Source organism: Suncus etruscus, chromosome 18, assembly GCF_024139225.1.
Source record: "Suncus etruscus isolate mSunEtr1 chromosome 18, mSunEtr1.pri.cur, whole genome shotgun sequence".
Classification (NCBI taxonomy): domain Eukaryota; kingdom Metazoa; phylum Chordata; class Mammalia; order Eulipotyphla; family Soricidae; genus Suncus; species Suncus etruscus.
The window spans coordinates 54,103,328-54,118,566 of NC_064865.1; the positions used below are offsets into that span (position 1 = coordinate 54,103,328).

Genomic DNA, 15,239 nt, shown 5'->3' on the forward strand with positions numbered 1-15,239 from the left:
AGCAGGAATACAGTTGATACCCTCCACTCTCCCTTATACCATCAGCTAGTATGAGTCAATATCTTAGATAAAATCCTATGTAAAATTAAGTTTAAACCTCCAGCTAGTGCTGGATACCCAATATTCTCTGGCTTTGAGATAAGTAGAAATTCTCCAGTACTGGCCATGTCTCTAAAGCAAGCAAACAAGCATCCTTCTAGTATAAGACACTCGCTGGGCTGTCTCATTTATTCCTTCACTGAGACACCTCATGGGATAAGTGAGTGCAGCTAAGAACCCCTGCCCTTCTCCAAGCAAGCTTCCTTGTAATTCTGATCCTTGATTGGCTGAGTTGACCAAACAAGGCCAGATGGTGCTGTTGTTAGTACCCTAGGAAACCCAGCAGCTAGCATATTGCTTTACCTATTTATGATGCTTAGGGGCTACTCCCAAGTCCTGGAAGCACTGGGGGCAGGAGGGACATGTAGGTGGTACTGAGGATAGAACCAGGGTCAATGTGCAAAGCAAGTGCCTTATCCCTGCTATCTCTCCCCAGCCCTAACACCACTCTTTAAAAGGGAGCAATCATGGAGCAAGCCTCAGTTTCCCAGGTCTGTGTCTGTTTCCAGTACAGACTCACCTAAAGTCTTCCTAGACTTTTCCACAATTTCTTACATTATGTGACTCTTGAGCTAGCTAGACTGCTGTCTTCCCTGACCACCTACCCCCAGAGAAGCTGAGCAAAGGACTTACCTAGTTACTTCCCCTTAACTTCCAAAGAACGAGGTTCTTAGTTCATACAAAATCGGCTAGTTACTGTTTACAGGTCATGCTTCCAAATCCTTAGCAACGCTGGCGCCTGTGGTCCCTGTGCTACTAATCTTAATATGCCAGACTGGCATGTGAAACCACTGTACTGACTAGACCAGACAAGTGAAGCCAAGGCTGCTTGCTAGCGAAGGAAGGATCCTCTGGGATGTTGAAAACAAGCCTGAGAGTCGCCAAGTCCATCCACTACAAAAACAGCGTCTCTGAGAGCGCATGAGCACAGGAAGGAGGTAGGACTTGAGTTTTGTGCTTGTCCACTCTACAAAACCTTGAAAATGCAATAAAACTCATTAAGCAAGAAAGTCATCAACGAGTGATTCAGGAATCACCAGGCTTCTGCTCCTCCAGCTTTCCTCTCTTTGGTGCCATTTCTCTTTGGTCAGAATGAGCCCTCGATTTTCAAGACAATGTGGGGAGAAATCCTATCCAGAGAGAACCACAGAGAGGCCCTGTATAGGCAGCAGGCCTAGGAGTTCATGTGCAGAGAAAATAGTTTCTAGGGCAAATCTAAACACAGCAGTAAAATTGACTTGGAGGGGAAGGGGAGCTTTGGAAGAGGCCAAGTGTCATCTTTCTCTGGACCATGCTTCAGATAATCTGGCTGGCTCTGCTCCAGAACCTTCCATCTAGAGAATCTACATATCTACATGTTTCTACTGTGTGCCCCGTTGTCCAGCAGAACACTCTCACCCACGAAGTGACTGGCATGAGTGGGGTTGATGCATTAGGAGAGCGGTGTGAAATCCTCCTATCTAAGCCAGGCTGTAGATGTGAAGTGCTCCCGAAAGCCGGGCCCCAAAAGAGCTTCTTCCTGCAGCAATGACAAGCTGATTCTATAGAGGAGAGAAAAGAACTCGTCACTCACTCATTCTTGGTAGCTGGGAGGTTTCTACTTACAATATAAGTATCGAATTCTAGTCTAGGGACAAAGATGGATAAAACTGACCACCTCTTGTGGCCTTTGTTTAATCACCAATTTGCCCAAAATAAATAGTACCAAGAGAGGGCTGGAAACAAGGCCTTACATCCTCCAGCCCAGCCACGACTTATGGATACCAGCAGGGGTCACCTCTGAGCCCTAAAACACCCATAACATCCTAATAGGCCATTTTCATTTCCCCCCGATAGGTAGGTGGGGAAACCATGGCTGGGGAAGTTCGTTCACTCCAATCTCTTCTCTATATATAAAGTGTATGTTATCCTATTTCTAGTTGTGCTGCAATTTGGGTGGCAAATCTTAGTTGTTTTTTTTTTAATAATATCTTTATTTAAACACCATGATTACAAACATGTTTGTAGTTGGGTTTTAGTTATAGAAAAGGACATTCCCCTTCACCAGGGCAACTTTCCCAACACCAATGCTCCAGACCCCTGCCTGTATTCAAGAGAAGCAGTCTATTTCTCTCACTTATTACCATTGTCACAATAGTTGTCAATGTAGTTATTTTCTCGAACTGAACTCACCACTCTTTGTGCTGAGCTTCATATCATGAGCCAGTCCTTCTAGCCCTCTTCTCTATAGTCTCTGGGCATTATTACAATAATGTCTTTTATTTATCTTAAATCCCGCAGATGAGTGGGACTTCTCTCTCTCTCTCTCTCTCTCTCTCTCTCTCTCTCTCTCTCTCTCTCTCTCTCTCTCTCTCCTCTCTCTCTTCTCTCTCTCTTCTCTCTCTTCTCTCTCTCTCTTTTCTCTCTCTTCTCTCTGTCTCTCTCTCTTCTCTCTCTTCTCTCTCTCTCTCTCTCTCTCTCTCTTTGACTTATTTCACTCAGCATAATAGTTTCAATGTCTTTAAGAAACTATTATGCTGAGTGAAAATCTGAGGGGTTTTTTTAGGGGGAGACCACACTCGGTGATGCTCAAGGGTTACTCCTGGCTATGTGCTCAGAAATCACTCCTGGCTTGGGGGACCATATGGGATGTTGGAGGATCGAACCGGGGTCTGTCCTAGGTAGACACATGCAAGGCAAATGTCCTACTGCTTGCACCACCACTCCGGCCCCAAAATCTGAGATTTTTAAAAACTTCCTTCCAAAGGAGCCATATTCCAAGGCATCCATGAGGTACTTTCTGAGGTGCCACACTAGACAGCCTGTCATTCACTCTCAAGCTGGTTTGTCACTTGGGGCTAAGGTCAAATAGGTGCGAGTCATCAAACTGGCTGAGTCTTTTTGCCAGACCTGTGTGTGCCCATAACTCCAAACTTTCCACACAAAAAAACAGTTTTTCCACAAATTTACTTTTTCAAACAAGTGGAATCCGGGTATAAAACTAATGGCAAGTGTCTGTGGAACCTGTGCCAAGCCAGTGAGTGTGAATTTAGTCCTTAGCTGGAATTTTCTTGCCCTACCATTGGCACCCCATACTTCAGCCTCTCCACCCGCCTTTGGTTCCCTCCCTTAGAGGAACTTCCTGTGACCAAGTCCAGGTCCACCATTTTTATTGATCTTTGATTTTTATCTACTTTGTGTATCAGTGTCCCCAGCCTCGGGCGTGTGTTGGGAAGCAGATGTGCCTTTAATATTAACTCAAGTGAACGATAATGAAGAGTGAATTTGCCGAGTCTTAACAAAAGGAATCATAAAATTTGGATGGCCAATGTTCACTTCACTTGGTATTCACTTCAGTTGGTATAAGTTTTTCTCTATTAACATGTTCTTAATAATGTCCAGTGTGGGCAAAATGAATAAAATCCATGCAAAGTTTACAGTATTTCTATGAACAGACCTTTTCAAAATGCTCCTATAAAGTTAAAAATCCATCTTTGAGATTTTTTGTTGTTGTTTTTTTAAGTAAAAATTTTAGTTTTAGTTTTAGGAGCTGGAGTGATAGCACAGCGGTAAGGATTTTGCCTTACATGCTGTTGACCCAGGACACACCCAGGCTTGATTCCCATCCCATATAGTCTCCCAAGCCTGCCAGGTGATTTTGAGCACAGAGTCAGAAGTAACTTCTGAGCACCGCCCGGTGTGGTCCAAAAACAAACAAACAAACAAAAAACATTTTTTAAGTATTTTTAAATGATTTTTCTTTTTTTTTTTTTTTTTTTTTTTTTTTTTTTTGTGGTTTTTGGGTCACACCCGGCAGTGCTCAGGGGTTATTCCTGGCTCCATGCTCAGAAATTGCTCCTGGCAGGCACGGGAGACCATATGGGACGCCGGGATTCGAACCGATGACCTTCTGCATGAAAGGCAAATGCCTTACCTCCATGCTATCTCTCCGGCCCCTTAAATGATTCTTTTTGTTTTGTTTTCTTTGTGGGCCACACCTGGCGGTGCTCAGGGGGTTACTCCTGGCTCTATGCTCAGGAATTAATCTTGGTGGTGCTGGGGTGGGACCATATGGTATGCTGGGGGTTGAACTCAGGTCCATCCCGGGTCAGTAACATGTGAGGAAAACGTGCAAGGAAAACATGCGGCCCACAAAGGACATTTATCTGGCCCATCCGGTGTTTTTGCCACTGTTGCCTATCCTGCTTAGCAGCCGGCTCCTCCTGGGCCTGCAGTGCAAGTGTGTAGAATATGCACCCACCCTCCAATTCCCTTTCTTCTCTGTCTCTCAACTCCTCCTCTCAGTCTCAGCAGAGGTCTTCAAACTACTGCCTGCCAAAACAGGTCCATCGTTCCCATTGAAATACTGGTAATTTTGTTGATTTAACTTTATTTATTCTTTATTCTTTATTTTAAATAATGTATTTGTTCCCATTTTTGTTTTTGTTTTTTGTTTTTGTTTTTTGTTTTGGGGCCACACCCGGCATTGCTCAGGGGTTTCTCCTGGCTGTCTGCTCAGAAATAGCTCCTGGCAGGCACGGGGACCATATGGGACACCGGGATTCGAACCAACCACCTTTGGTCCTAGATCGGCTGCTTGCAAGGCAAACGCCACTGTGCTATTTCTCCGGGGCCCCCCTATTTTATTTTTTTAACTCCAAAATAAGATCTGTGCAGTGTGCACAGAAATTCGTTCATATTTTTTAAACTATAATCCAGCCCTTGAACAGTCTGAGGGACAGTGAACTAAAATTCTAGCCACCAGAGGGCAGTGTCACCTAGCTTTTTATGCAGATCCTCTTCTCCCACTGCTCTTTATCACCCTGTTTGCTTGTTTGGGGATCACACCCAGCAGTACTGGGGGGGGGGGGGGTACCACACGGAGCTGGGGTTACACTACCCTTTCAAGCATTTAAAGTCCATGCTGATTTGCATGTTAGCTTTCTCACGTGTCTGTCATATTTTTCTCCCTATCAAAGGCCATCCCGAGTTCTGTGCAATACATATTCCAAGAAGGAATGAAAAGATTCAATGTGCAAAGGGGCCAGAGCAATAGTACAGCGGGGAGGACATTAGCCTTGTATACAACTGACCTGGATATGATCCTCGTCACCCCATATGGTCCCCCAAGCTCTGCCAGGAGTTATTCCTCAATACAGAGCCTGGAGTCAGCCTTGAGCATGACCACGTGTGGAAACCCCTCCAAAAAATTTAGTGTGCTTACTCTTCGTTCTGTCTAGCAATTGGCTGAGAATCTCATTCAGACCAATGGGAGGCTACAGCTGAGAGAATGTGTCTGTGGCACGGTCTTGAAGAATTATTCAACAGTGGCAGAGGAGGTTGGAGCGATGGCACAGGAGATAGAGTGTGTGCCTTGCATGAAGCCAACTCAGGTTCAATCCCCGGCATCCCATATGGTCTCAAGCCTCTCAGGAATAACCCCTGAGCACTTCAGGTGTGGCCCAAAGACCAATAAAAGAAAACTGGATAGAGATAGGACAATGAGAATATGAACTGGAGTATCATATAGTCATTGAAGTAAAGCAGGTAGTTCTATATATACTGGTATGGAAAATGATATAATATAGTTTGTGAAAATAAAGTAATGGCAAGAGTCAGCATACTTTTTTGTGACGAATTCAAGATGATTTTTTTTTCTTATTATTATTATTACATCAGTAGTAATACACTCAACAGAGCTCAGGGCTCATTCCTTTTCTCAGGAGATCATAACAGGTGCCAGGGACTAAATCTGGGTAGGTCATGTGCAAAGCCAGTGCTCTACCCACTGTGCTATTGTTGTAGCCCTCCAAGATGATATTTTAGTCTCTGGGGCAGCTGGCTGTTTGGGCCACTATCATATGAAAGCCACCATAAATGAATAAACAGGGCTCCATTATGATTGCAAATTATTATTTCTATTTTTCCAGCCATTGCTACCCCTATTTTTTTCTGTCAGAGATTGAGGCCAGGACCTCACATATACAAGACCAGTGTTCTTTTTTTTTTTTTTTTGGTTTTTGGGCCACACCCGGCGGTGCTCAGGGGTTACTCCTGGCTCTCTGCTCCGAAATAGCTCCTGGCAGGCACGGGGGACCATATGGGACACCGGGATTCAAACCAACCACCTTTGGTCCTAGATCGGCTGCTTGCAAGGCAAAAGCCGCTGTGCTATCTCTCCGGGCCCAAGACCAGTGTTCTACACTGACCTACAATACAAGGAACTTTCTAGTTTTGATTGTAACCATCTTTTTAGTTCCCAGAGGGATCCGGTGCACGACTGTACTTTGCCAACTGTCATGGCAGGGAATGAGGAGGAACAGAGAGGGTGCTGGACTCCCCTGTCAACCAACCTCTCCTGTGCATATTTCCCTCCAAGGAGAAAGGAAAATGAGACCATCCCCGAGCCCCGACCTTTGCACAAATGCATCCTGGACCTCCCAGCTTAGTATTCACCTTGTCTTTGGACCGCACTGTGATCAAGGAACTTCCGAACCTGGAGCTGGGCTGGAAAATGCATTCTGTTAGTGGCCTCCAAGCACATCTTTGCAGTTTAAAATAAGGGAAAAGGACACATCATTTTTATCCTGTCTTTTAGGAGCCACTTACTTCAGGAGAAATCAGAACGTATTGGGCCTGAAAGAAAAAAAAAAAGAAAATGATGAGACAAGAGAAAGTTATTTGTGTTTCTATTCTCTGGCAGTTTTTTGTTTTGTTTTGTTTTGTTTTGGGGCCGAATCCAGTGACACTCAGGGGTTACTCCTGGCTATACACTCAGAAATCACTCCTGGCTTGGGGGACTATATGGGATGCCAGGGATCAAACCCAGGTTCGTACTGGGCAGCCCCGTGCAAGGCAATCGCCCTACCACTGTGGTATTGCTACAGATCCTGTGGCAGGTTTGAAGTCAAGCTTCATTAGACCCTTTTATTTCCATTTTTTTGTTTGTTTGTTTTTGGGTCACACCCGGCAGTGCTCAGGGGTTACTCCTGGCTCTACGCTCAGAAATAGCTCCTGGCAGGCTCGGGGGACCATATGGGATGCTGAGATTCAAACCATCGACCTTCTGCATGCAAGACAAAAGCCTTACCTCCTCACTATCTCCAACCCCTTCATTTCCATTTCTATGTGTCTAGAATGATCTATAAGTATGTTTGTCCTGGGCGCTTTCCCACGGGAGGGCATTTGCCTCAAGTACTACCAACCCAGATTCACTCCCTGGCATTACCTATGGTGATCCCTGAGCACTGTCAGGAGCCAGGAATAAGCCAGGAATAAGTGGCTCAAACAAACAAACAAAAATATTTTTATGATCAACATTGGTGGTAGGAATGCCCCTAATTCAATGTCACTATGTACCTAAAATATTACTGTGAAAGACATGTAATCCGGGCCCGGAGAGATAGCACAGCGGCGTTTGCCTTGCAAGCAGCCGATCCAGGACCAACGGTGGTTGGTTCGAATCCCGGTGTCCCATATGGTCTCCCGTGCCTGCCAGGAGCTATTTCTGAGCAGACAGCCAGGAGTAACCCCTGAGCACCGCCGGGTGTGGCCCAAAAACAAAAAAAAAAAAAGATATGTAATCCACTTTGGTCAAAATAAAAATTATTATTAAAAAATATTTTATGCATGCCTTTTTACATCAAAAATTCTACTTATTGGTATTTTTGCTCAGAAAAAAATGTATGCAATGTTTATAGGTGGCAAAGAGAATGATTTTTTTTTTTAGAACATGAACTAGTGAAAACCGGAAGTAGGTAATGACAGACCTATGGTTCAAGTGATTATTAATCTAGAGATAAAAGAAAGGATAAAATTGTACAATGTGATCACAATGAATGAAAACTTTTCAGAGTTGACTAGAATAAGCGTTCCACTCAGCTCTATAAATGGGCAAAAGACTAAAAAATGCTTTGAGGGGGCCGGAATGATTGCACAGTGATTGCACAGTTTGCTTTGTATGTGAGCAACCCAGGTTCGATCCCCAGCATCCCATAAAGTCACCCAAGCCTGCCAGGAGTGACTCCTGAGTGCAGAGCCAGAAGAAACCCCTGATCACTGCCAGGTGTGGTCCCCAAACAAAGACAAAAATAAGCAAAAATAGGCTTTGATGTGAGTCTATATAGAGAAAGGGCCAACCAACTCAGTACACGCTAAATTTATAACAAATTCATTTTAAAAAAAAATTTTAACAGAACATATAGAAAGTAATGGGAATTTCAGTTGAGTGGAATTCTAAGTAGATGACTTTTTTTTGTTTGTTTTTGTTTTTGTTTTTGGGTCACACCCACCAGTGCTCAGGGGTTACTCCTGGCTCTATACTCAGAAGTCGCCCCTGGCAGGCACAGGGGACCATATGGGATGCCGGGATTTGAACCACAGTCCTTCTGCATGAAAGGCAAATGCCTTACCTCCATGCTATCTCTCCGGCCCCTAAGTAGATGACTTTTAAAATTCTTTCTCTGTCATTTGTTTTCAATAAACTCATTCATTTTGTAATTTTCAAGAGAATGTCTCAAATGGCCATGGCTTTCGGTCCAAGAAATTTCTGGAAGGCAACCTAAATAAAAGACTTGAAAGAGGAGATCAGGGGTCTAGGGTGGGGACCCAGAGAGGGATAAAGGAATGGACTTGCAAGAGATCCAAACCAGAGAGACAGCAGCCCTGACACCAAATACCAAAATGTGCCTGACCAGGGGGCAGAAGGGGGCTGGGAGAGGTCACTGGTGACCAAAAGGTGACACAAGTAGAGAGAGTAATGCTAGAACATTGTCCTTAGTCTAAACTCAAGTAGCAAAAACTTAGTAAATCATGATTCTTGAATAATTTTGTCTTGTTTTGGGCCACACCCAGTGGTGCTCAGAGGCCAATGGAATCACTCCTGGCAGTGCACAGGAAACCCTATGGGATGTCGGGGATCAAACCCAGAAGTGTCACATGCAATGCAAGTGCCCTCCCCACTGTACTATCATTCCAGCCTCTTTAATAAATTTCTTTAAGGGGCCAGAGAGATAGCATGGAGGTAAAGCATTTGCCTTGCATGCAAAAGGACAGTGGTTCGAATCCCGGCATCCCATATAGTTCCCCGAGCCTGCCAGGAGCCATTTCTGAGCATAGAGCCAGGAGTAACCCCTGAACACTGCTGGGTGTGACCCAAAAATACAATAATAATAATAATAATAATAATAATAAATCAATAAATTTCTTTAAAACATACACACAGGGGCCAGAATGATAACAAAGCAGTAGGGCATTTGCCAATCTGGGAAAAACCCGGGTTTGATTCCTGACATCCCATATGGTCCCCTGAGTCTGCCAGGAGCAATTTCTGAGTGCAGAGCCAGGAGTAATCCCTGAGCAGTGCCAGATGTGGCCCCAAAACAAAACAAAATAAAATAAATTAAAACACACACACACATATAACCTGCTTAAAAGAAAAAAGAAATATAATGGATCAACAAAAAGAGGAAAGGAAAGATGAAAGACCAGCCAGGCAGTGACCAAAGACCTACATGGCACCTAGTTCACTGGAACTGTAGCTCCAAATCAAATGCTAGAGCTTGTCGCTTGCACAAGACTTGGCAACCTGCACCTGGGCCTCTGCAGTGAGGTTCAAAAGTCTAATCTAATTGGAGCCAGAGAGATAGCACAGCAGTAGGGTGTTTGCCTTGCAAGCAACCGAACCAGGTTCAAATCCCGCCATTCCATATGGTCCCCTGTGTCTGCCAGGAACAATTTCTGAGCAAAGAGCAAGGAGTTACCCTTGGGCGCCTCTGGATGTGGCCCCCAAATAAAACAAAACAAAATGAAAAAAAAATGTCTGATCTGAGCAGTGGATAGGCTTTAGCACAAGTTCAGGAAATAGCTGTTCTTTCTCCATACAGTTAAGCATTTTAAAAATTTTTTATGGGGGTTTTTGTTTGAGGGCCACACCCTGCAGTGCACAGGGCTTACTCCTGGCTCTGTATTCAGGAAATACTCTGGGAGGTGCTCAGGGGACCATATAGGGTATCACAGGCCAAAGCCGGCAAACTTTCTCCCCTACTGTCCTACCACTCTTCACCCTGTCCCGTTTAGGATTTTGCTTTATTTACCTTTTCTTCAGGACACGGGGAGATCCAGGACTTGCATTTGCCGGTCATGTCCCCCAAGGTGGTCTGTCTGCCATTGTAGATGTAAACACGCCCGTCTTCTCCCCCAATCAGCCCAGCTGTCATGTCTGAGATCCTCATTGGGGCAGCCAGGATGATTTCATCTGAAAATGGGGGGGGGGGGCTGCAGGAAGGAACCTCACCCGAACTCAGAGCCACCTGGGCCCGTTTCCCCTCGTGTCCCAGAGATTCCATCTCCCATTTTGTGCCTCATTAATAACCAGAGGACAGGCGACACATGTCCCCCACCTTGGAGAAGCACCGCTCCCTCTGGGCCAGCTGGCTGGATCCTGGGTGACTCAGGCCTGATCCCAGGCCCTGGGGGCCCCCAGTTGCCAAAGTTGAGGGCAGTGCCTGGCCATCGGGTTAGGGGACCGTCGACTGTGTCCCTGCCTCACCTAAGCCATCGTTGTCCAGGTCACTGAGGTGCAGGCCACCACCAAACCGGGAGAAGCGCCTGTCCCCGCTGAAGGAGCTGAGCAGAGATGGCTCCGGGTCGGAGTTCAGGGCGTACATCCGAGTGAACCCCCCTTGGTGCAAGGTCATGGTCAGGAAACCCATCTTCGACACATCATCTGGAAGCAACCCCAGTTTGTGAATGCTGTCATCCAAGAGGAGTCTCCCAGCTGAATCTGAATCCTATTGTTTCATCTGGTGGGGGTCTGGGGGGTACACACCTGGTAGTGTTCAGGTCTCGCTCTGGCAGGGCTCGGGGTGGGGACCATGTGGGGTGCCGGGGATCAAACCTAGCTCATATGCAGGGTGCATGTCCTAGCTGCTGTGCTCGCTCTCTTTATCTCTCTCTACTCTCTCTGTCTCTGTCTCTGCCTCTCTGCCTCTCTCTTCTGTCTGTTTGTCTCTCTGTCTCTCTCCACTCTCTGTCTCTGTCTTTCTGTCTCTGTCTCTCTCCACTCTCTGTCTCTGTCTTTCTGTCTCTGTCTCTCTCCTCTCTCTGTGTCTCTGTCTCTCTCCTGTGTCTCTGTCTCTCTCCTCTCTATCTCTGTTCTCTCTCTTTGTCTCTTCTCTCTGTCTCTGTCTCTCTCCTCTCTGTCTGCCTCTTTCTGTGTCTGTCTGTGTCTCTGTGTCTCTATCTCTCTCTGTCTCACTGTGTCTCTGTGTCTCTGTCTCTCTTCTGTCTTTATCTCTGTCTCTCTGTTTCTCTCTCCTCTCTGTCTGTGTCTCTGTCTCTCTTCTCTGTCTTTATCTCTGTCTCTCTCCTCTCTCTGTGTCTGTCTTTGTCTCTGTGCCTTTGTCTTTGTCTCTCTCTCTCTCTCGCTCTAGATCCTAGACACTTGTGTTTACACTTAGTGCCAATGACCGAGTCATACGGGGACAAGTCATTTAGTGGAATCAACTCCAGTAAAAAGGAACCAAGGGACAGACAATGGACCCACTTGGTCACACCGCAGAGATGTGTCCCCTCGCTCGGGACCCCCAGGACTCAGTCACACCCCACAGATGAGCTCCCTCCCCAGTCTCTCACTGTCTGACACGTTCTTCACGTCAACCACCCTCACATCTTTGGCATCAAACTGCCTCTTCTGTTCCCTTGGAGTAAGCCAAAGTCTTCACAAAGGGGCAGGGAGTTGAAATGGGGGTACAGTACAGTTGGCTGACCCCAGTTACACCCGCAGCACTGAATGTAGTTTCTGGAGCATCGCTGAGGTGATCCCAGGGCAGAGTCGGGTGTAATCCAACACTTCCCCCCTAGCCCCCACATACAACACACACACACACATACATTCATTTCCTTAGAATCACTATAATCACTATGTCAGATGCAATGGGGTTTTTTTTCTTTTGTTTTGTGCGTTTGGGGGTTGGGGGGGGGGTTGGGCCACACCCGGAGGCACTCAGGGGTTACTCCTGGCTCTGTGCTCAGAAATCACTCCTGGCTTGGGGGACCATATGGAATGCTGGGAATTAAAGCAGGGTCTGTCCCAAGTCAGCCATAATGCAAGGCAAACGCACTGCCGCTGTGTTATCGCCCTGCCCCAGATGCAGTGTTAACCAGAGAGCACTGTTTAGTGAGGCCCTTGCCTTCCACACAACAACCCCAATCTGAGACTGTTAAAAACACGAATTGCTTCTCTTCTTGCTTGTTAGTTTGTTTCTCTACGTCTTGGGCTCGCACTCTACGGCACTTGGGGTCTCCCATCCACCCCTGCCGCCCTGTATTTGAAGATCACTTTGGCAATGCTTAGGACAAAGCCCAGGTTCCCCAGTGCCAGCCAGCCTCAGCTCAGAGCCATCTTTCTAGCTCCGGATTAGCTTTAGGAGAGAAGAAAAGGGTATCTGAGCTCTGCCTGGCAGTGCTCGGGTCTGACCACTGCATCTGAGCTCGAGGATCGTTCCTGCAGGTCTCGGAGGCCATATGCAGCACCAGGGATCGAATCAGGGTTGGCTGAGTGTACCAGAGCCTCTGCACTGTCTGTCCACAGACCTAAGAGGTGATCTACTGTGATCTAATCTACTCAGATTACAGTGCTCATCAGGCCAGGGATGCTCCTCTGAGGCCTCAATAATGGGGAATAACTTACAATAATGGGAAAAGAGGAGCTGGACCAATAGCACAGAGGTAGGACATTTGCCTTGCATGCAGCCAACTCAGGACAAACCTAGGTTTGATTCCCAGCATCCCATATGGTCTCTAGAGCCTGCCAGGAGCAATTTCTGAGTGCAGAGCCAGGAGTAACCCCTGAGCGCTGCCAGATGTGGCTCAAAAATCAAAAAACAAACAAACAAATAATAATAATAATAATAATAATAATAATAATAATAATAATAGGGAAAGAAAGACTCCAGGCCAGAGCATGTCTCCTAGCTCACCCCAGTCCATGCAGGCTACTAAGAGGCGACCCCATGAGTGACTTTGGGGTGACAGGGCTGGGAGACTTACCATGTGTGGGGGCCCCCACCAGCAGCACTTGTGTCCGGGTGCCGTTCAACATCACATGGCCGCTGGACAGGGAGGTCCCCAACTTCCCCATGGCCTGAAAGGCAGAGCCAGTGTGGGAGGCAGCCAGGAGCCCCTGCCCGCTGCCTCACTCCTTCTCGGGCACCTCTACCTTGTCTCCAGCCAAGCTGAAACTGCTGCCATTGGGCAAGAAGTAGCCGTCCACGCGGCCCAGACTCTGCTTCTCGTCCTTGGACCTGAACAGGGCGCCCAAGCTGCAGGGGGGTACACAGGGTGGGGCTGGATGGAAATGCCAGGAGGGATGCCCAGGAAAGACACCACTGAGGCCCTCCTGGGCCCTCTCTGGGTGCCTCCTGGGCCCATAGCCCTCAGCCTGGAAGGACAGGGAGGGAGGGAAGGGAAGAGGAGGGAAAGGGAGAAAAGGGGAGGAGAGAGGAAGTGAAGGGAGGGGAGAGGTTGGGAGGGAAGGAGAGGAGGGGAGAACAGAGGAGGGAAGGGGAGGGAAGAGAGAAGGGAGGGAAGGGGAGGGGAGGAAAAAAAGAGGAGAGGGAAAAGGAGGGAAGGGAGGAGAAGAAAAAGGAGGGGAGGGAAGGGGAAGGGAGGGAAAGTGAAAGGAAGAAAGAGGAGGGGAGGGGAGAGGAGGAGAGGTGAAGGGAAGAAAGAGGATGGGAGGGGAGGGAAGAGGAAGAGAGGGGAGGGAAGAGGAAGAGAGGGGAGGTGAAGGAAAGAAAGAGGAGGGGAGGGGAGAGAGGAAGGGGAGAGGAAGGGAGGGGAGGAAAGGGAAGAGGAGAGGAGAGGAGAAAGAAGGGAAGGGGAGGGGAGGGGAGGGAGAGGAGGGAGAGAAAGGAAGGGGAAGTTTGGGAAGGGGAGGGAGAGGAGGGGAGGGGAGGAGATAGGAAGAAAGGGGTAGGGAGGGAAAGGGAGAGGGGAGAGGAGGTGAGGGGAGAGGAGGGGAAGGAAAGGGAGGGAAAGGAAGAGGGGGAGGAGGGGATGGAAAGGAAGGGGAAGGAGGAAGGGAAGGGAAGGGAAGGGTGAGGATAGGAGAGGAGGCAGAGGAGGGGAAGGGAGAGGAGGTGAGGGAAGAGAGGAGAAAGAGGAGGGGAAGGGAAAGGAGGGGAGGGAGCAGAAGGGATAAGAGAGGAGGAAGAGGAGGGAAAGGGTAGAGGAGAGAGGGAAGGGAGGGAGGGAAGAGAAGAGGAGAAAGAGGAGGGGAGGAGAGGGGAAGGGATAGCAGAGGAGGGAGAGAGAGGGAGGGGAGGGGAAGTTAGGGCAGGAGAGAGAAAAGGGGAGGGGATGGTAAGGAAGGGGTGGGGAAGGTAAGAGAGAGGAGGGGAAGTGGGGAAGAGGGAATGGGAGGGGAGAAGAGGAAGAGGAGGGGAGTGGAGAGGAGAGAAAGGGAGAGAAAGGGAGGGGAGAGGAAAGGAGTGGAGAAGGAAGGAAGAGGAGGGGAAGGAAGAGGAGAGGAGGGAGAGGAGGGGAAGGGGAGAGGAGGGGAGGGGAGGAACGATGGGAGGGGAGGGAAGAGGAGAGGAGGAAGAGGAGGAGAGGAGGGCCCGGAGAGATAGCACAGCGGTGTTTGCCTTGCAAGCAGCCGATCCAGGACCAAAGGTGGTTGGTTCGAATCCCGGTGTCCCATATGGTCCCCCGTGCCTGCCAGGAGCTATTTCTGAGCAGACAGCCAGGAGTAACCCCTAAGCACCGCCGGGTGTGACCCAAAAACCAAAAAAAAAAAAAAAAAAAAAAAAAAAGAGGAGGAGAGGAGAGGTGATGGGAGGGAAGCAGCAAGACCAAATCCGCACACTGCCCAGTGCCCTGGTTTCCCACCTCCTCCTCTGCACTCACAGTGTGTGGAGCCCCCACCCTCGTTCTCCAGCCCCCTAGCTGTGCTGACCTGCTGGTGTTCTTCCAGGTGGGGCTCCCAACCAGCAGCAGTGTCCTGTTGTCCATCGGGACCCCATGCAGGGAGTAGCCGAGCCAGGCGAAGTCTTCCTCGCCCCGAACTGTCCAGTCGGCCGCCTGCACGTCCAGCCTGTCTGGTGAGACCCAGACCCCGTCACTTGGTTTTGCTTGCTTTTGTTTGGGGGTCACACCCG

General features: G+C 48.2%; 1 protein-coding gene across 2 annotated transcripts in view; it reads right to left on the bottom strand.

Moving 5' to 3' along the window:
• Window positions 1–1,378: 1,378 nt before the first annotated feature.
• The window catches only part of GPLD1 (glycosylphosphatidylinositol specific phospholipase D1), a 64,144-nt gene continuing 50,283 nt past the window's right edge, over window positions 1,379–15,239 (bottom strand). For both annotated transcript variants that reach the window (XM_049764947.1, XM_049764948.1), the window contains 8 exons: window positions 15,038–15,179; window positions 13,298–13,400; window positions 13,129–13,222; window positions 10,628–10,804; window positions 10,173–10,333; window positions 6,688–6,714; window positions 6,535–6,585; window positions 1,379–1,640 (listed from right to left, as the gene is read on the bottom strand). In XM_049764947.1, coding sequence (XP_049620904.1) covers window positions 1,560–1,640; window positions 6,535–6,585; window positions 6,688–6,714; window positions 10,173–10,333; window positions 10,628–10,804; window positions 13,129–13,222; window positions 13,298–13,400; window positions 15,038–15,179 — 836 coding nt within the window. In that variant the 3' untranslated portion in view covers window positions 1,379–1,559. The remainder of the gene's footprint in view (window positions 1,641–6,534; window positions 6,586–6,687; window positions 6,715–10,172; window positions 10,334–10,627; window positions 10,805–13,128; window positions 13,223–13,297; window positions 13,401–15,037; window positions 15,180–15,239) is intronic.